The sequence below is a fragment of the Nicotiana sylvestris genome, chromosome 1, assembly GCF_000393655.2.
Source record: "Nicotiana sylvestris chromosome 1, ASM39365v2, whole genome shotgun sequence".
Lineage (NCBI taxonomy): Eukaryota > Viridiplantae > Streptophyta > Magnoliopsida > Solanales > Solanaceae > Nicotiana > Nicotiana sylvestris.
Genome location: NC_091057.1, coordinates 18,490,049 through 18,509,984, shown reverse-complemented (window position 1 = coordinate 18,509,984; position 19,936 = coordinate 18,490,049). Strand labels below are relative to the sequence as shown.

The 19,936-nt window shown below is 35.9% G+C and overlaps 1 protein-coding gene across 5 annotated transcripts; it reads left to right on the top strand.

Moving 5' to 3' along the window:
- The first annotated feature begins 1,165 nt into the window (after positions 1-1,165).
- LOC104228779 (U-box domain-containing protein 24-like) lies at positions 1,166-7,306 on the top strand. 5 transcript variants are annotated; one of them, XM_009781313.2, is made up of 5 exons: positions 1,562-1,576; positions 1,680-1,750; positions 2,524-3,935; positions 4,518-4,836; positions 5,592-7,306. In XM_009781313.2, the coding sequence occupies exons 3-5, from the start codon at positions 2,706-2,708 to the stop codon at positions 7,085-7,087; spliced, it is 3,045 nt and encodes a 1,014-aa protein (XP_009779615.1). In that variant the 5' UTR covers positions 1,562-1,576; positions 1,680-1,750; positions 2,524-2,705; the 3' UTR covers positions 7,088-7,306. The 5 variants fall into 5 exon arrangements, with proteins under 5 accessions (XP_009779619.1, XP_009779617.1, XP_009779616.1 ...); XM_009781317.2 differs by lacking the exons at positions 1,562-1,576; positions 1,680-1,750 and adding an exon at positions 1,166-1,404; XM_009781315.2 differs by lacking the exons at positions 1,562-1,576; positions 1,680-1,750 and adding an exon at positions 1,166-1,408.
- Positions 7,307-19,936: the final 12,630 nt, after the last annotated feature.

Sequence of the window (19,936 nt, the reverse complement as noted above, 5' to 3'; positions counted from 1 at the left end):
TTTTCGGACATTGTTATAATATTCTTCTAATAGTTTTCAAGTATATAAATTTTGTTTAAGAATTAACTGATATCTAGATGCGTTAATCATAACTCTCATACCTTGAATATGGTAAATTTGGAAGACAGATAAAAGGTTCTTAAGTCCTTCAACTATTTAATTCGCGCCAAATTAATGTATTTAATAAACACAGCATCAGTAGTAGTCTGAACTGTCCGGTAAATTTTAGATTTTGAATGTTTACCTCGCTGAGAGTTCAATGTTTATCCATTTTCCAGTAGTTTCAATGATATTATGAATGTTATTGAGGGGTATGTCTTCCTCATCTTTAATTAGAGGTCTTGAGTTGTCGCCTATAATTAGAGGTGTCGAGTTGGAATACTTGAAATGAAAAAACTTTCCGTGGAGAAAACAAGTTGGAGGTCTGAAGTATGGGTAAAGGTGCGGGGTCAAGGAGCAGGATAATTCTTTCATAAAGACTATACATAATTCAAGTCAAGGTCTGTGTTGTGCATTAATTCAGACTTTTGATGCATGGGTTCCACAAGTGGAAATTTCAGCGAATTTTTTCGTTTAACACCCTTTTTTTTCTTCCATCCCAGAGTATTTGTCACTTCTCCATTTGGAAATCGATTTTTTTTTTTTATAGTACTTTATTTCAAAAAAAAATTGAAAACATTGTGCGTTCGTGAAATTTGATCACCTTTTTTTTTTTAAAAAAAAAAATTGAAGTCCCGAAAACTGAGATATTTGGGTGAAAATTTTTCTTCCGCTCGTAAAATTTAACTTTCTATCAAGCAAAATACATAGCCAAACACAACTTCAACTTTCAAAAACTATTTTTTAAAACATCATCAAAAATTCTTTTTTTCAAGTTTCAACCAAATTTATGTTCAAAAGTCTAAATTTATCTTCAAAAATTTATATTTGAAGTTTCAGAAATCATAATTTGTGAATACTAAAATTGTATGGGATAATGAGAAGAACTCATGGTTGCGGTTAACTCTTGAAAAATCCAAAGCTATGCTGACACACTTTGGAAGAATAAAAGTGGAACCTGCAAAAAATTGTTTCTAAATTTACAAAAGGTCATTATTTGGGGGTATGTGTGTTTTTTTGGGGGGTGGGCGGGTGGGAGTGGGGGCCGGGGGGGGGAGGCAAAGAAAAGAGAACAATTTCAATGAAGGTAACTAGAGGTAGTCATATTAAACTGTCAATATATTATGGCATGCTTTTTCCAAGAAAATCAGAAGAAGAAAATTTGGTGTGCAACTTTTTCTTGGTATCCATTGACTTGCATGAGTCAATGGGTCTTTCTATCACTTAAAATAAAGAGTCTTTTCTGAACAAATGGCAGTTCTGTTGATCATAAGAATTTCCTTAAAGCTTGAAGTAGCAGACAAGGCAGGTAGCAGACAAATGGCAGTTCTCCATTTCTTACCCCTTTTTTTGGCACTGAATCTTTGAATAAATTCATTTGCAAAATCTTTTTATAGTCAAGTTATAAGTTTTTGGTGAAGCTCATACCTTAATCAGCTGTGGGATTCTTCATTCTTGCTTTTATTCATTAAATAAGGTGCATTTCCTCTCACTTCATTTCTACAATTAGAAGAGATTATTGTGTGTGATTTTTGTATTTACTTGATTGAGTACAAGATTCTTGAAAATCCTATTTTTAGGAATGAGCTTTAGCAGTGATATTGAGCCAAGGTCTATCGGAAAGAGCCTCTCTCTACCTTCACAAGTAGTGGTAAGGTCTGCGTAATCACTACCCTTCCCAGACCCCACTTATAGAATTACGCTGGGTATGTTGTTGTTGTTATTGAACTTTAGTAGTGATGCAGTTTTCAGAAAAGTGCTACTATCCTTTTTCTTTTACATACAGAAATGTTACAGTTTTGCTGAATTACCTTAGAAAATTTGTTAATTATCATCAGTGTATAATTTGCATTTCTTAGCAATTCTTGAAGAATAATTAATTTTGTTTTCCAGGAGAAGTGGAATTTTAGACACATTTGGATTATTTTTGGGCTTCCTTCCTCTTCTTTCTTATATGAAAAAAAGGGGTTGCCCGGTGCACAAAGCATCTCGCGTTTATGCAGGGTCCAGGGAAGGGCCACATCCCAAGGGGGTGTGATATAGGCAGCCTACCCTAATGCTAGCATTAGTGACCAATTCTACGGTTCGAACCCGTGACCTATAGGCAGAAGCAGACCTATGCGATAGGTAGAGGGGTCATCCGGCACCCGTAAAGTTCGGCAAATATTTTATCTATACACGCATATGTCTTTAGAAAATAGTGATATAGTAGTAGTGGACACCCTATATACAAAGCATATTTTGGTTGAATCAAAAAGTGCACCCGTGACTTTCAAATCTTGGGTCCCCTTCTACCTATAGGTCACACGGAGACAACTCTTTTTTTCTTATATGCAAGTCCCGTAAATTTCATGAGGAATATTTAGATTCACCTCCAGACTTCTTTGATGGTTTATGTTGAATCTCATTTTTTCATCTCATCAGGGAAAGCTGAGGCTGAGCATATATAGAACTCTTTCTTCCAAGATTTGTCGAAATCCGAAATAGTGAATAGATTGTTGGAGTAGAGACAATATATTGAACACAAAAGAACTTGCATAGCTTTTACAGATTTAGTGATCAAGTCAGGAGAACAAGTGTCATTTCAATTTGATACTTTTATTGTGATGGCGGAGTTGGTTCCAATTGGGACTATTTTAGCTGTGATTAGCAGTCAAGTAATGAAAACAGCTCTAGCTGCGAACGATGTATTATTTGAGAAGGAGAGTTTTAAGGTTCTGGGAAATTACCTTTTGGACATTGAGCCTGTCTTGAAAGAATTGCAGTTACAAAAGTTAAACGATTCGCCTGCTGCAAGGCAAGCTTTAGAATCCCTTGAAGCTGATTTAAAGAAGGCTAATGACTTGGTCGAAAAATACAAAAACCGAGCCCGTTTTTACTTGCTAGTCAAGTGTAGGAACATTGTCAAGGAGGTACAGGATGTTACGAGGGACATTGGAAAATCTTTAGCCGCACTATCCCTTGTCAACATTGAAGTCTTGTCGGGGATTTCAGAAGAGGTAAATAGGCTGCAGAATGAGATGCAAAGAGCTAACTTTGAGGCTTCTCAGTCGTGTCTCCAAATTGTTAACAAGTTAAACCAAGGTCTATCCGATCAGATACACGATCAGGAATTTGCTAACAATATTCTCAACGAAATAGCAAGGGCTGCTGGCGTACCAGTGGAGCCTGCAGAGATAACGAAAGAGCTAGATAATTTCAAGAAAGAGAAAGAAGAAGCTGCTTACCGGAAAGAGAGAGCTGAAGTCTTATTTCTGAATCAAGTTATTGAGCTGCTCTCTCGAGCCGATGCTGCACGAGATTATGAGGAAGTCAGAAGCCAGTACTTCCAGAGAGTTAGCATTATAGAAGGATATGACCCTAAAGAAGAATATATTCAGCCATTTAAAGCTTTATTTTGTTGTATAACTGGAACTATAATGGTAGATCCTGTAAGCCTATGCACGGGTACTGCCTGTGAACGAGCGTCTCTCCAAGCCTGGTTCGATTCAGGGGAGAAAACTGATCCCGAAACAGGTGAAGAACTGCAGGATTTATCGTTCAGGCCGAACCTCCAATTGAGACAGTTAATCGAGGAGTGGAAAGAGCTCAACTATTGCATCAAAATCAGGGCTTGCAAGGGGAAATTGCTTTCTGAAGTGGATGCATTAATTGAGGAGTCTCTTGTGCAAATGCAAGAACTTATGAAAGAAAACTCAATAAATAAAGAATGGGTGACAATCGGGGGACTCACCAAAATTGTCATCTCTAAGCTTGGCAGCTTGCATAAAGGATATCTGCAAGATAAAGCGATGGTTTCATTGAAGGAAGCTGTAGAAGGGCATGCTAGAAACAAGGTGAGTGAAAGATTTGTTTAAATATTACACAAACAAATGTTAAAGTAATTAGAATAGACTCTGAATTCTGAAATTGCTAATTTGCCGAGGGTCTATCGAAAACAGCCTCTCTACCTGCACAAGGTAGGGGTGAGAATTACATTGGGTATGTTGTTGTTGTCCGAAACAGCTAATTCCTGAATTTAGTTAAGCATTAGTTCTGCTTTCACCTAGCAAACTATGGGCTTTCACTTTTCTGCAGGACCTAGTGTTTATCTGAAAAACTGAAAAATAGGTAATTTCATTATTTTCTCATTTTACTGTTTCCACTCTAAAACTATTAATTAGTTTATACGAGTTGGACTTGTGGTATGGTCTGGTTGTTGCTAGTTGTTCCTACAGTATGCTTGGTCTTCCTTTTCATGCTTAGTTGTTTTCGAGAATAGTACATCACGAAGTCAAGAGTAGGACGCGAGGGGGTGGGATAATATTTTGCTTATCATGTGGATCAGGGCATATGAGCAAAAATGCGTACAAGTTTTACCCATGCAAAGTCCTAATTCACTTTATTCCTAATCAAATTGTTTTTCATATAATATACAGGATGTATTCGTTGAGAACCAGGGGCTTGAGAATGTTGTGACATGCTACGGAACAGACTCAACCATTTCAGGCGCTGCAATTGAGCTGATATATGAGGTTCTACAAGATCGGCCTGGTTGGAACTTGGCTTATTGCCAGATGCTTTCTCAGCAGTCCAATGCAATCTTGCTTCTCGTCTCTTTTCTCAAAAGTCAGGCTGGGCCATTAGCTGAGAAAGTAGAAGAAATCTTGGCTAAGCTTTGTGATGAGGAAGAAGAGAACATTGTTAAGGCTGCTCGAGAGGGATGGTATGGACCACTTATTGATAGGTTGCATCATGGTAAGCATAGCTGCAACACTCTTATATGTTACATCAGCACATGCATATAAATAGTCATCTTAATACATCGACCTATTCTTCTCTATTGAATTATTGCATCGGCCTATGTATATACATGCGGCGTTAGTTTTCTTGGAGTTACCCCCACTTGAGTTTTCTTGGAGTTACCCCCACTTGATTGCTTTGGTTCTTCTATTTTTTTTTTTCATGATAAATTCTTTAAGGAGGTTTCGGTCTTCTAATCATATATGAAATATCCTAGCAAACGGTAAAAAGTAAAAGACACTGACTGAAATATATAAACAGTGAGAGAATTTTCCTAACATATCGTACCTAACGTATAAACTTGTGCTTACTGTATGAGTTGGAAAACTCTCACAGCGATTCAATTTGATGACTCTAGAAAATTGATAGAATCCTAGCTTCTTTCTGGATGTTAGCTCTTAAAACACAAACACTTATGCTAAGAGCAAAAACATGGAAAAGAGCTCGAGATTTATTCTTTTATCTCCCTAAGACAAAAGGCATGGGTATAAGAGCTCAAGATTTTTCCTAATAGTAGAGAAGTTGAATTGAGGAAATATTATTCCAAGTGTCATGCACTGATCTGATCCCTTTCAAGCACATAGTTGTAACTATGTTCCTTCACTCATACAAAAATAAAGATGTATTTTGATGTTGATCGGTGTCCAATTGCAGGACATGTATTTGCTTGTTTGAGTTTTAGTTTAGTTACAACATTCAATTATTTTCAGGATCAGCATCTTCAAGAATGTCAATTGTTAGAGCAACTCTTGGATTGGAACTCGGGGATGAAGATATGAAGCTCCTTGGGGAAAAAGGGGTGATCCCTCCTCTGCTTGAGATGGCATCTGGAAATATTGAATCAAAAGAACTGTCATTATCTGCACTTGTGAAACTATCAAGTTTTTATGGCAATAAGATACTTATAGCTGAGGCTGGAGGTGTTCCTATCATTTTAAAGCTAATGATTTCATCTCATGTACGTTCAGTTATTATCGCTAAGTGCTGTGAAGTTCTTGCTAATCTTTCTGGCAATGGTGATGGAGTTAAGTTCTTGATTGATGAAACTGGAAACCAGCTTGTACTAGAGCCTGTAATCGCATACTTGCTCGCTTTTCAACAGAATCTCACATCCTCAGACATTGTTCGTAGGCATGCTTTGCGTGCACTATTAGGAATCTGTCAATCTGAAGCTGGACTTGTCAAGTCAGCAGTTCTCTCTGCCGGTGGTGTTTCAGTGGTCCTTCCCCTTCTCGATGATTTGAACCAGGAAATAAGAGAAACAGCAATAAATCTTCTTTTCCTTTTCTCACAGCACGAGCCAGAGGGGGTCGTTGAGTATCTTCTTAAGCCAAGAAGGCTTGAGGCTTTAGTTGGTTTTCTTGAGAATGATAACAAAGGTGATGTGCAGATGGCTGCAGCCGGTTTACTGGCCAACCTTCCGAAATCAGAAACTTCACTCAGAGAGAAACTCATTGAATTAGGTGGACTGAAAGCCATTGTTAACATCTTAAAAACCGGAACAATGGAAGCTAAGGAAAATGCTCTCAGTGCCCTCTTCAGGTTCACAGATCCAACAAACCTCGAGTCTCAACGTAATGTGGTTGAACTTGGAACATATCCTGTACTTGTAAATATTCTCAAAGCTAATTCAATAACAGCAGAAGCAAGAGCAGCAGCACTCTTAACTGATCTATCAATGCGAAGTCATGAACTCAGTGTCGGATCCAAGAAAGCTTCTTGTTTCTGTATTGGCCGAGCACGTGCTCCTATCTGTCCTGCACACGGGGGTGCCTGTAGTGTGAGCAAAACATTTTGTCTGTTAGAGGCAAATGCATTGCCTGATCTGGTTAAACTTTTAAAAGAAAAGATACACGCCACGTCCTATGAGGCAATTCAAACGCTCTCTACTTTGGTTCGAGAAGAGTCTCCTCATAGAGGAGCCTATGTGCTGCACAAGGAGGATGCGATTTCACCAACAATAGAAGTTCTAAACTGGGGATCAGAATCTTTGAAAGGTGAAGCTTTAGGGCTGCTGGAAAAAGTATTTATGTCAAGGGAAATGGTTGATCTCTACGGGCCAACTGCTCGACTACATCTTGCGCGTTTAACAGGAGGTAGAATTTATGAAGATGGACATCTCCAAAGGAAAGCTGCTAGAGTCTTGTTACTTATCGATCGCCAATCCAGATCATCTAGGTCTCTTGTTGCAGGAATATCTGGTTGATAATTTCTAATCTTACATTACATTCCACTCTCTGGAAAGCGTAGTGCGACATTTGATCAAAGGCCACATTTTTTGACAGTTTAGGCCACACGTTTCAGTGTGGGTAAAGGCCTAATATGTTATAGTGAAGTCTCTTGATTTTTGTTATCCTATTAATTAGCTGTATGTAATTATGTTCTTGTGTGCTATGTATTACAGAAATTCATATTTTGAGACCTATGAAGGTGAGTGCTGTCACTAGGGTAAGTTGCCTACATTACACTCCTTTGGGGTGGCGGTCCTGTTGCGGAAGCCAAATGTATATAGTGTGTATGAGTCACAACTACTATACCAAAAATTATGACAGCCACCAAATAATAAATAAGACAATAAAACAACAATAAAAGGAACACCAGAATTTACGAGGTTCGGCCAATTTTGCCTACTTTCTCGGACGCAACCAATATTTTATTTCACTCCAAAAATACAAGTGAAATAATACTAAAGAGAGAAGATACAAATGTCTTAAGAAGATAAGAAGGCAAATGAGAGGTGTGTCTAAATCCTAAACATTAGGCCTCCTTTTATAGGGAAAAATTTCCTACCAAATGGCTAAACCACCGATGTGGGATTTGCCAAATTCAACAAATCTCCACCTTGGCAAAATTCCACATCTTCAATTTTCTCTCAATAACAAATTTTGGTTGTGTCTTCATCTTCAATCTTCAGTGTTCAACAATGTTGATCAAAGCCAAACAATGTTGAAATTTGACCGCAGTCACCACTTTTGTCAGCATATTAGCAGGATTCTCTGTAGTATGAATTTTCTTCACCATGACTCCACCTTCTTCTATGATTTCTCGTATGAAATGATATCGAACATCAATGTGTTTCGTCCTTGCATGATAAACTTGGTTCTTTGCCAATTGAATAGCACTTTGACTATCACAAAAAATTGTGATACTTTTTTATCCAATACCAAGCTCTTTTAGCAACTCCTGAAGCCAAATTGGCTCTTTCACAGCCTCTGTAATAGCCATGTACTCTGCCTGTGTTGTAGACAAAGCAACTGTTGACTGCAAAGTAGACTTCCAACTAACTGGTGCCTTTGCAAAAGTAAACACATAACCAGTAGTTATCTTCGTTTGTCCAGATCACCCGCAAAATCTGAGTCACAATATCCAACTATAGACTGATTGCATTCCTGCTCAAAAACTAACCCAACATCTACAGTATTATGAATATACCGTAGAATCCACTTCACAGCTTGCCAATGCTCCTTTCCTGGATTATGCATATATCTGCTAATAACTCCAACATCTTGTGAAATATTAGGTCTCGTACAGACCATTGCATATATTAAGCTACCAACAACATTTGTGTATGGTACCTTTGACATATACTCTCGTTCAGCTTCATCTTTTGGCGACATAGTAGTACTTAGCTTGAAATGGGGAGCAAGTAGAGTACTAACTGGCTTAATCTTCTCATCTATGCTAAAGTGCTGTAGTACTCTCTTCAAATATTCTTTCTGAGATAAACATAGTTTCTTTGAACGTATATCTCTTATTATCTTCATACCAAGAATTTTGTTTGCCTCACCCAAATCCTTCATCTCGAACTCCTTCTTCAGTTGAATATTCAACTTATCAATTTCTTCTGAATTCTTGGAAGTTATCGACATATCATCAACATATAGGAGAAGATATACAAAGGAACCATCTTTAAGCTTGCGCAAATACACACAATGATCGTATTTGCTTCTCTTGTACCCTTGCCGCAACATAAACTCGTCAAATCGCTTGTACCATTGTCTAGAAGATTGTTTCAATCCGTACAATGATTTTTCAAGTTTGCACACCATATTTTCTTTTCCAGCAACTTTGAATCCTTCTGGCTGAGTCATGTAGATTTCCTCCTCCAAGTTTCCATGTAAAAACGCAGTTTTTACATCCATCTGAACTAGTTCCAAATCCAATTGTGCTACCAAAGCCAACATAATTCTAATGGAGGAATGTTTTACAACTGGAGAAAATACTTCATTGTAATCAATTCCCTCCTTTTGAGCATATCCTTTGGCCACCAATCTTGCTTTGTAGCGAACATCTTCTTGGTTAGGAAATCCTTCTTTCTTTGCAAATACCCATTTGCACCCAATTGCTTTCTTTCCCTTCGGGAGATTGGCCAATCTCCATGTATGATTCTGATGAAGGGACTGTATTTCATCATTCATGGCAATCCTCCATTTATCTTCTTCTAAACTTTGGACTGCGTCTTTATAAGTGGTAGGAACATCATTAGCTACAATTGAGGCAGCACAAGCAACCGTCTCTATAAGATGAACAGGTTTTGTTATTGTCCTTTTTGGCCTGCTGGTTGCTATTGATTCAAGTTGTTGTTGAGGTTCCTGAGTTGGAATCTCCCTCTCTACTAGCTCTTCTTCCAGAGGATAATCTTCATATGCTTCCTCCTCTGCTTCTTGTGTAGGAAAAATAAATTTTCCCTCAAACTCCACTTGCTTAGAAGCACCCTCATTTTGTTTTGTATCTTCTGTTACCTTATTTATCATAGCAGATTCATCAAAGGTAACATCCCTGCTGAATATTATTTTCTTTGTCATAGGACACCATAAGCGATATCCTTTGACACCAGAAGTAATCCCCATAAAAATAGCCTTCTTTGCCCTTGGATCCAATTTTGACTCTGTCACATGATAATATGCAGTTGAACTAAATACGTGCAAAGAGTCATAATCTATAGCAGGCTTTCCATACCATTTTTCAAATGGTGTTTTGCCATAAATAGCAGGAGATGGTAGATGATTAATGAGGTGGCATGCATATGTAACTGCCTCAGCCCAAAAATTTTGCCTAAGTCAGCATTGGACAACATACACCGTACCTTCTCCAGCAAGGTCCGGTTCATATGTTCTGCCACTCCATTCTATTGTGGTGTATGTCTGACAGTGAAGTGTCGGACGATGCCATCATTTTCAAAGACCTTATTAAAATGATCATTTTTGTATTCACCTTCATTGTCTGTGCGAATACACTTGATCCTCTTGCCTGTTTGATTCTCCACCATCATTTTTCATTTGAGAAAAATTCTCAACACTTCATCTTTTCTCTTTATTATATACACCCACACTCTTCGAAAAAAAATCATCAACAAAGGTTACAAAATAGTGCTTCCCACCCAATGAAGATGTTTTGGAAGGACCCCAAACATCAAAGTGTACATAATCCAAAATCCCTTTAGTATTATGGATGTTGTACCAAATTTAACCCTTGTATGTTTCCCTTTCACACTATGCTCGCAAAACTCCAAGTTGCAAGCCTTTACTCCTTTTAACAATCCTTGATCTAATAAAGTTTTCAAGGATTTACCTCCAGCATGTCCCAAACACATGTGTCATAGCCTGGTTGCTTCTGCCTCTTTTTCGTTACTGGATGTTACTGTCGCTGTCCCAATAACTATACTACCGAGATAACGGTACATGTTATTGTTCTTCCGATTGACCTTCATTACCACTAGTGCACCGGAGCATACTCTCATCACTCCATTTTCTGCAATGATTTTGAACTCTTTTGATTCTAGGGTTCCCACAAAGATGAGATTCTTCTTCAAATTCGGTACATATCGAACATCCGTTAATGTTCTGATCATTCCATCATGGTTTCTTAATCGTATTGAACCAATGCCATATGAGGTAAGAGGGTTGTTATCCGCTGTGTGGATGACTCCATATTCTCCTTCTTGAAAATCCACGAACCAGTCCCTGTTGGGACACATATGATAGCTACAGCCGAGTCCATCAACCATATGTTTGATGATGTTGATGGCTCTGTTGTAACTTATAAGAAGTTTGAATCATCACAATCAGCTACATTTGAATCCATAATAGCCTTTCCCTTGTTATGTTTGGCCTTAATCTTCAACTTCGGACAGTCTTTCTTCCAGTGTCTCTTTTCTCGACAAAAGGCACATTCAACTTTGCTGGGTCTAGATCTTGACTTGGATCTTCCCTTCTTTGTCCTCATTTGATTTTGAGGACGACCCCTCACAACCAATGCTTCTCCTTCTCCGCCCTTTTGTTTTTCTCCCTTTCTTTGTTCATAGCTGTACAAAGCCGAACAAACTTCTCTGAGAGAAATTTCGTCATTCCCATGGAGTAGAGTAGTTTCAAGGTGCTCGTACTCATCAGGAAGTGACCTCAACAACATCAAGGCCAAGTCACCATCATCAAAAATTGCATCCATATTTTGCAAATCTGTGACCAACTTATTGAAACTGGTGATATGTTCTTTCATTGTGGTACCAGAAACATAGGTAAAGCGAAACAGTCTCTTCTTCATGTACAATTTATTTTAACTATTTTTCTTCAAAAATTTATCCTCCAGTGCTTTCCATAATTTACTTGCAGAAGTTTCCTTTGTATTTGGATATTTCTGCTCTCTAGCAAGGTAGGATCGAATGGTACCGCAAGCAACAGGGTTGATAATTCTCCAATCTTCTTCTCCAATAATATATGGTCTTTTTTCTTCAATGGCAAGATCTAGCCCTTGTTGAAAAAGGACATCTAAAACCTCGCCTTGCCACATCCCAAAATGTCCTGACCTGTCAAAAATTTCTACCGCAAATTTCGCATTTGACACAATTTTTGTCCTAAGCGAAGATGTCAATGATGACGTATTGTTGACACTTGATGTAGATTCTTCTTGTTTATTGTCTCCCATCTTTGACACAAATATTATTTAATAGCTGACGACACAAATCAAGATTATTTCCTTTCTGGTGTGGAAGATCAGACTAAGTTGCAACCACAGAGCATACTCAGACAGAACCTTGACTCAGTTACCAAGATAAATCTTTTCTGATGTGGAAGATTAGACTATGCTGCAACCACAGAGCATACTTAGATAGTACCTTGGCTCTGATACCAATTGTTGTGAAAGCCAAATGTATATAGTGTGTATGAGTCACAACTAATATACAAAAAATTATGACATGCACCAAATAATAAATAAGACAATAAAACAACAATAAAAGGAATACCAGAATTTACGAGGTTCGGCCAATTTTGCCTACTTCCTCGGACACAACCAATATTTTATTCCACTCCAAAAATACAAGTGAAATAATACTAAAGAGAGAAGATACAAATGCCTTAAGAAGATAAGAAGGCAAATGAGAGGTGTATCTAAATCCTAAACATTAGGCCTCCTTTTATAGGGAAAAATTCCCTACCAAATGGCTAAACCACCGATGTGGGATTTGCCAAATTCAACAGGCCCTACCCCTGTTTCTGCGTGAACGCGAGATGCTATATGCACCGGGCTGCCTTTTTATATATTTTGAGACCTATGATAGAGGTATATTGATCTTTAATATTCTAGATTGAATCATTTAAGGACAATTCGTGCTTTTCTGTAGAAGTCTATGCATACTAACCGAAACTTTGAGAAAGGATGGTCATGCAAATCGCCTTTTCCATTCTCGTTTCTGAAGCAAAAAAGAATGTCATCATTCTAATCGGAGAGCTTGACTGAAAAAATGCTCAAAACCAGCCTAGTAGCTGATCAAGCTAAAGGAAAACTACCTCTACTTATTGGTTATAGACTTATAGCTTTAGTTTGAAACTTGAATAGAAATTTCAGCTGATCTGCAACTCATAGGTATGTGAAACAAGTACCTATATGCACAATCTCAATCACTATAGTTTGTGGGGCACTTAATATATCAATTTGAACAACTCTCTTAAACAATTAGTTGTAAATCAATTATTTTATTAATGTTACGACTAGAGATGACACTTCCCTAGATGTTTTTGACTTGTCAAAGTAATATATAGTTGAAATTTTGATGTAACTGTATAATGATGTAAGTTGCATTAACATGATCAAGCTCCCGTTTTCTAAAGCTTAAAACTAATAAATAGTCTTGAATGATTGACTATTTCTGGATCCAATAATGAAAGTTTAAGCAAAAATAACAAGTTAATATCACAATCAAAGATGGCTTATTTAGAGTATTCCTTTTATTACTTTTAAGTTTTACTCCTTTTTTTTTTAACTTCAAAATCTTTAGAATAGACGGAGCTAGGGGCGGAGCTAAGTAGGCTGAAGGGGGTTCCGCCGAACTCTCTTCGTCCGAAAATTATATTGTATATATAAGGTTAAAAATATTTTGTATATACATTAGATGTTGAATCCCTTAACTTCTTCACGTGCTTACTTTTTGTATTTTATAAATTTATTTTGCGAAAATTCTGCTTCCGTCACTAGATGAAGAATGCCAATATTAGAGGAGTTCAGGATAGAATATTGTAACCATTTGGTTGAAAGTTGAAACTTCAGTTTCTCATTTATTCAACACAACAGTTGTCCATCATGATGTGAGACTTTGGTTTACGTGCACATTATGGGACAGAGGGAAAAATATGACTTCATCAAATCAAGTCTTATGATTTCTAGAAATGGTCTGTGTAACAAAAATGGACCATGCTTGCATATGTAAGAAATAATGAGTGCCAAAATGCAATTAACTCATTACCTACTTGTGCACATAAAGAGAGGTGGAGTTATGTCGATACTTGTAATTTATTAACGGACGCGGATTCAAGATTTAAAGTTTATGAGTTCCTATCATAATTTTAAATTATTAGTATGTAATAATAATCGGGTTCACAGTTAGTTATTTATAGATATTTCATGAATTTCTTAATATAAATATAGGATCGATACAAAAGTTATTGTGTTCTCTGGAACCCACGAACATTTCCGCCATTGCTTTTGAGGTCCCACAATATAAAGGTGAGATGCATATTCGAATCCAAGATTTTATTTGATGGATACAATAAGGGGTGGCAAATGGGCGGGACAGATCGGATATGGACGAGTCGAAAATGGATAAAATATCTGATTCAACTTATATTTAATACGAATAAAAAATGGGTTAATCGCCGGTAGATGAATATCCATATTATTCATGACTTCTTGAATATGTTCACTCTTGGGAGAATTCCTTGGCTCACAAACTTAAAGAAAGTTAAATCTATTGGTTATCCATTTTTTAAGTAAATATATGGATGGATAACTATTTTTTTTATCCATTATGCCATCACTACAGTTTCAACCGTTAAATTCTTATAACTAAATTCACTATAATATTTTTGAAATTATGGAGTTAGAATATTACTATTTATGAAGTTTTAATATTTTTTCAATTAAAAATTTATGCTCCATATCAAAAGCATTAATTTAAGATTGAACCCGTATCTGGTGGGATGTAAGGGATGTGTCGGTGAAGCTGTGTATAATTAATAACATTCTATTATAGGCTTTTCCAGTTACATCTTATGTAAAAGCCAAATAAGTCTTTCACCTAGAAAGTGTTCTGAGAAAAGTTATATTTTAGTTGTTTCCAAGACACTACCATATAATACTATATAGATATAACGTGCTTTTGTATAAATTTTGGGTTACTAACTTTATTATTAATATATATGTCCTTTTATCTATACCAAAATTACGGGCTATTGACTTGGCATTTTCAAAATTTCCTATAAATTAGTGTATAAATTTTGACTTGGTATTTTCAAGAATTCTATCTAATAAAGTTGGAAAATAGCTAACAAGTCCATGATACTTCCTAAACCTTATTAATATGTCCGTAAATTTAAAGAAAACAAAAATAGAATATCATTATAACGAGTTACGAGCACTAGTCCTCAACTAGCTAAGTCATATTGTCATATATATAACTTAAAAATAATCAGTACAATTACTATTTCGTTATGCATCAAATATTTTATGTAATTTTTTGGATAAATTAAACGCGTAGAGGTGCGATAAAAGGATGAATTAAAACCTTAAAAACCTTGTTAAAATAGACAATAAACCTTGTTATCAGTGGCAGATATAGTATTCTAGTAATTACGGATCCAATTAAACTCATAACTTTCGAAGCGAATTATAAATGTGTAAAATTGACAAAAATAGTAAACATGAAACATAAATTTAAATATAATAGGTTCAATGTTAAAAATATTAAAAGTTAAACTCATAAAATTTAAATTTTAAATTTGTCTCTAAACATTATATCGATGGTAAATTTCACAGTATTGATAAGAAGACAAAATAATGTCATTGTTAAACAAAGGATGAATTTGTACTTTAAAAAAAAATACCTCTAGAACTTTCTTGAAGTTGCCAAGAAATTCACATATAGTACTCTTCACTCTTGCTTGACAAATGTCTATATGCAAGAGCCTTCAATTCCTCAACATTTCTAATAAATAATAATGATATAATAACATATAAATAAATAACAAATATTATTATTCCTATAAGGAGGAAGTGATTTCGTGTGGATTTTAATTTCTTTTCTACCTCTCCAAACAAAAACTAGATAATCCAAAAAAGTCTTTATCGTTTTCTTTTTTTAGGTAAAGGGCCTTACCAAAGTGTACCACAATTTATCACCTTTCCATCTTCCCCCTCCCAACTACAAATGCGTTATCAGTAATATTCCAATTAATTAATCCCCCATACTGTGTGTAGCACATAGTCAACTCTAATTAAGAAGCCAAACTTTGATCTTTAATTATCAATAAAGGTCGTGGTGAAGTAAAAGTCTTGAGTTCTAGTCCGGGATATGAAGTCGTCTGGTTCCTAATATGAAATTTCTCGATGCAAATTTAAATTAAGTCCGGCTCATGCAAGTTCTTTGGAAAACCCAAAAAAAAACTTGAATTGCCAATCGGGTGATTTTAATTGATTGTTGGAAAAGTGACACTGTATAGCCGCTCTCAAAGTAATAACCGAAAAATGCATATTTTTATATATTTTTGTATATATACATTCTATATATTATATACAAAAATTATACATTTTTTGGTTACCGAATGTAAATAGTTAAGCGCGAGCTAAAAGTGAAAAAAAAAACCTTAATTGTCTGAGACTTTTCTATAAGTTGTCTCCGTGTGATTTATAGGTGACATGTTCGAACCGTGGAAGAAGCCGCTAATGCTTGCATTAGAGCAGACTATCTACGTCACACCCCTAGAGGTACGCCTTTACCTCAGCCTTGTATAAATACGGAATGCTTTGCGCATTGAATTTTTTTTTTTTTTGGTTCTTCTTCCAATAAGAATTTAAAGCATGGTATGAACGCAGCTTGATACATCTGTCAACTGTTCTCATATTTTCAAACCCAAAAGCAAAAAGAAATTAAAAAAAATAAAAAAGATTTGCAGTTGTCTTTTCTTTTTTCTGCTTAAACAAAAGGAAAGAGACTGATAAAGTTGGCAAGAGTCCGAATGATATTGAACGAACATAAATGAACTTTACTTCTTTATAGTTTCCGGTCAAAGGCTGCCAGCTGCAGGACTATCGCAGCTTCTTGAATTTCATACTCTACCTTTTAATTAAGCCTCCTCCTTCGAGTCCCGAATTAAGATGTGATTCTTTTGGACCTGTAGAATGAAATATATTCAAAATATATATAGTTACCTGAATATGTATAGCATTTTTTTGAAAGACATTATACTTCAAGGCCGTTTGACTAGTTAAATATAACGTCTTTCAAAAAGACGCTACCTTTGAATTAAAAAAAGCAAAAAAAATATAGCTTCTTTTGTTAAAACGTTATACTATAGCGTCTTAACAAAATACACTATATATATAAATATAGTCATCCCCTTCCCTTCCCCCAAAACAGAACGATCCCCTCTCCCTCCATTTTTAATACCAAAAAGCTTGAGTGGAGCTCAGTCGTCCCACATAAAGTAAAGATATTCGGTCCCACGTAGCTAAGGAGTTATCTCAGACGATGTTGGTTGTTTCGGCTCACAATCACAAAATCTTCGACTTTCTAAAAACCTTAAATTAAGGTATTTCGACTTAATTTTTGTTAAAACTTGTATAAAAATGAATATTAGTTGTTTTTTATGTGCTCTATGTTATTTTGTGGTTGTGTTGCGATTTAATAAATTTGTTATTTTTTTATCCAGACTATAGTATTAGTGTGCTAAAAAATTTGTAAAATAGAGAAATTATTATTAATTGTTAAAAAAAGTTAATTAGTTACTTTTTACTGTGGTATATGTAATTTCATGATTATTTTATGATTAAATTGAATTGTTATTTTTATCCGGTTTAGATTATTAATTTGCTAAAAGATTAGTATACTAGATAAATTTTACTTTAGTACCCTGTAGTGGTATCTTGTGGCCTAATGTAGTGTTCGTATTTGTAATGTAGTGACATTTTAGCGTAGTAAAACGTAGTGCCCTTTAGCGTAGTATCGTTGTAGTTATAGAAATGAATCAGTTAAGTATCTCTTATTCCCAAAAATACGTCAAAAAGCTGATATTCAAACACAAATTATTTCCAATTATAGTCAACAAACGTAAGAACATAAGAATTCAGAGTACATTGGTGTTATTGGACCTCAAATATTGTGTCCGAAAGAAAATGTGATTATTTCATAATTAAATATTGTGTAGTTATGAAAATTAATTATTTAATTTTTGTATAGTAAAAAATAAGTTAATAACAAACAAACAAACATATACAATAATAAAACTAACATATTAAATAATAAAACTAACATATACAATAATAAACTAACATATAAAATAACAGACCTGCTAAGTGAAAAATCAGAAAATATTTCTCATCATGAACATAAGAATTCAGGATACATTGGTGCTACTGGGCCTCATATATTGTGTCCGGAACCAAAATATGAATATTTAATAATTAAATCATGTATAGTAAAAAATAGGTGAATAACTAACATACATATAAAATAATAAAACTAACATATTAAAGTAACGTATAAAATATAAAATTATAATATTGAAAATCTATCAACCTAATTAACAATATAGTAAAAATATCAAATAAAATTTAAAATTCAAGGTACTGCAATATATTTAAGCAGGGGAAAAGAAAAATATTGTAATTAATTTTGTTCAATTTACATTAGACGTCATGGCGGTTCCGCCTTTGCATCCGGGACCTGCCTTGTGACGACCCGGCCGGTCGTCTTAAGAATTAACGCCCCGATCCTCTATTAACTGCTTTTCCCAAGTTTAATTCTGCTAATTTAATTCGTCGGGATGTTCGGTTGTGAGTTTTGGAGAGTATTGGGACACTTAGTCCCTAAATGAGAGCTTAAGTGTTGGAAAGTTGACCGTAGTCAGAACAGTATAAAGACGGCCTTGGAATGGAAATCCGACGGTTCTGTTAGCTCCGTTGGATGATTTTTGGGTTAGGAGCGTGTTCGGAATGTGTTTTGGAGGCCCGTAGCTAATTTAGGCTTGAAATGCCGAAAGTTGAAATTTTGGAAGATTCCGGTTCGATAGTAAGATTTGGATCCGATGGTTGGAATGGAATTTCGAGAGTTTCAGTAGATCCGTTATGTCATTTTGGGTGTGCGTGCAAATTTTGAGGTCATTCGGACGAGGTTTGGTAGACTTTTTGATCGAAAATATGTTTTTAGAGTTTTTGGAATTTTTAAGCTTGAATTTGATGAAAAATAGGTGTTTTGATGTTGTTTATGGCGTTCCGAAGGTTGGAACAAGTTTGAATGATGTTATGGGATATGTTCGTAGGTTTGGTTGAGGTCCCGGGGGCCTCCGGTGTATGTCGGATGCTCAACGGGTCATTTTGAGTTGTTAAAAAGTTGCAGAAATTCAGGTTCAGGTGTTGCAGACTTTTCTTCATCGCGATCGCAGCCATCCATTCGCGATTGCATAGTGTAATTCCGGAGGGGGGCCCAATTCCTTCTTCGTGATCGCATCACTTGACTCGCGATCGCATAGCAATGCCTCTTCCTCTTTCGCGTTTGCGTGTCTTCAACCGCGATCGCGTAAGGCCATCTTTTCCTCTTACGCGATCGCGTGCACCGTGTCGCGTTCGCGTAGGCCATTTCAGGAGCCCTTCATTTTTATTCTTCGCGATCGCGCACCATTTCTCGCGATGCACAAAATACCTGGGCAGATTTCTTAAAATCTCAATTCGAGGGTTCAAGCCTATTTTCACATTTTCGAATTTGGGAGCCCGGGAGGGGCGGTTTTTGAAGACTTTTGCACCTGGGTAACTTGGGTAAGTGATATCTACCCAACGTAGATCAATTTCCATGATTCCTAACTAAAATCTACCCTTTAAATTTCGAATTTGTTGAAAAATTTGGATAAATTCTTAGGCCGAATTATTGGATTTTGATGGGGAATTTGACATCGGATTTGGATAATTTTAGTATGGTTGGACTCGTAAGAGTATGGGGTTTCTGAAAATATAAATTTTACCCGATTCCGAGATGTGGGCCCGATGGGCATTTTGGTTATTTTATATAATTTCGCGTATTAGCTTAGAATTTTAATGTAGAATCGGCTTCTTGAAGTATTATTTATATTATGAAATGGAATTGAATAGATTTGGGTCATTTGGAGTCGGATACTCATGGCAAAAGCGTGGTTTCTAGTTGATTTTGAGCCGGTTCGAGGTAAGTGGCTTGTCTAACCTTGTGTGGGGGACCTTCCCCTTAAGATATGATATATTTGATAATTGAAATGCCTTGTACATGAGGTGACAAGCGCGTACTTGAGCTAATTATTGAAAATTCGATTTTTCCTTAAGTATTTCAATTGAATTCTTTTTTACTGTTTTATTCTACTTGTGAATTTAGCATGTTGCTAGTTTAGAGAAGCATGTTTAGTTGACCTAATTGCCCATTTGCTTAAACTGCCTTAATTGCATTATGTGGAGCATGTTAGGCTAGAATTAACTGTTTACTTGGTACGAAATTTAGCTTAATTGGGTATTCTTATGTTGTTGTTGTGTGCTTTACTTTGGGACTATG

Coding starts and splice junctions, on each gene's coding strand:
- LOC104228779 (XM_009781317.2), top strand. CDS start 2,706: ATGGCGGAGTTGGTTCCAATTGGGACTATTTTAGCTGTGATTAGCAGT. Junction 3,936..4,517: donor AAGGGCATGCTAGAAACAAG/GTGAGTGAAAGA, acceptor TATAATATACAG/GATGTATTCGTTGAGAACCA. Junction 4,837..5,591: donor TATTGATAGGTTGCATCATG/GTAAGCATAGCT, acceptor AATTATTTTCAG/GATCAGCATCTTCAAGAATG.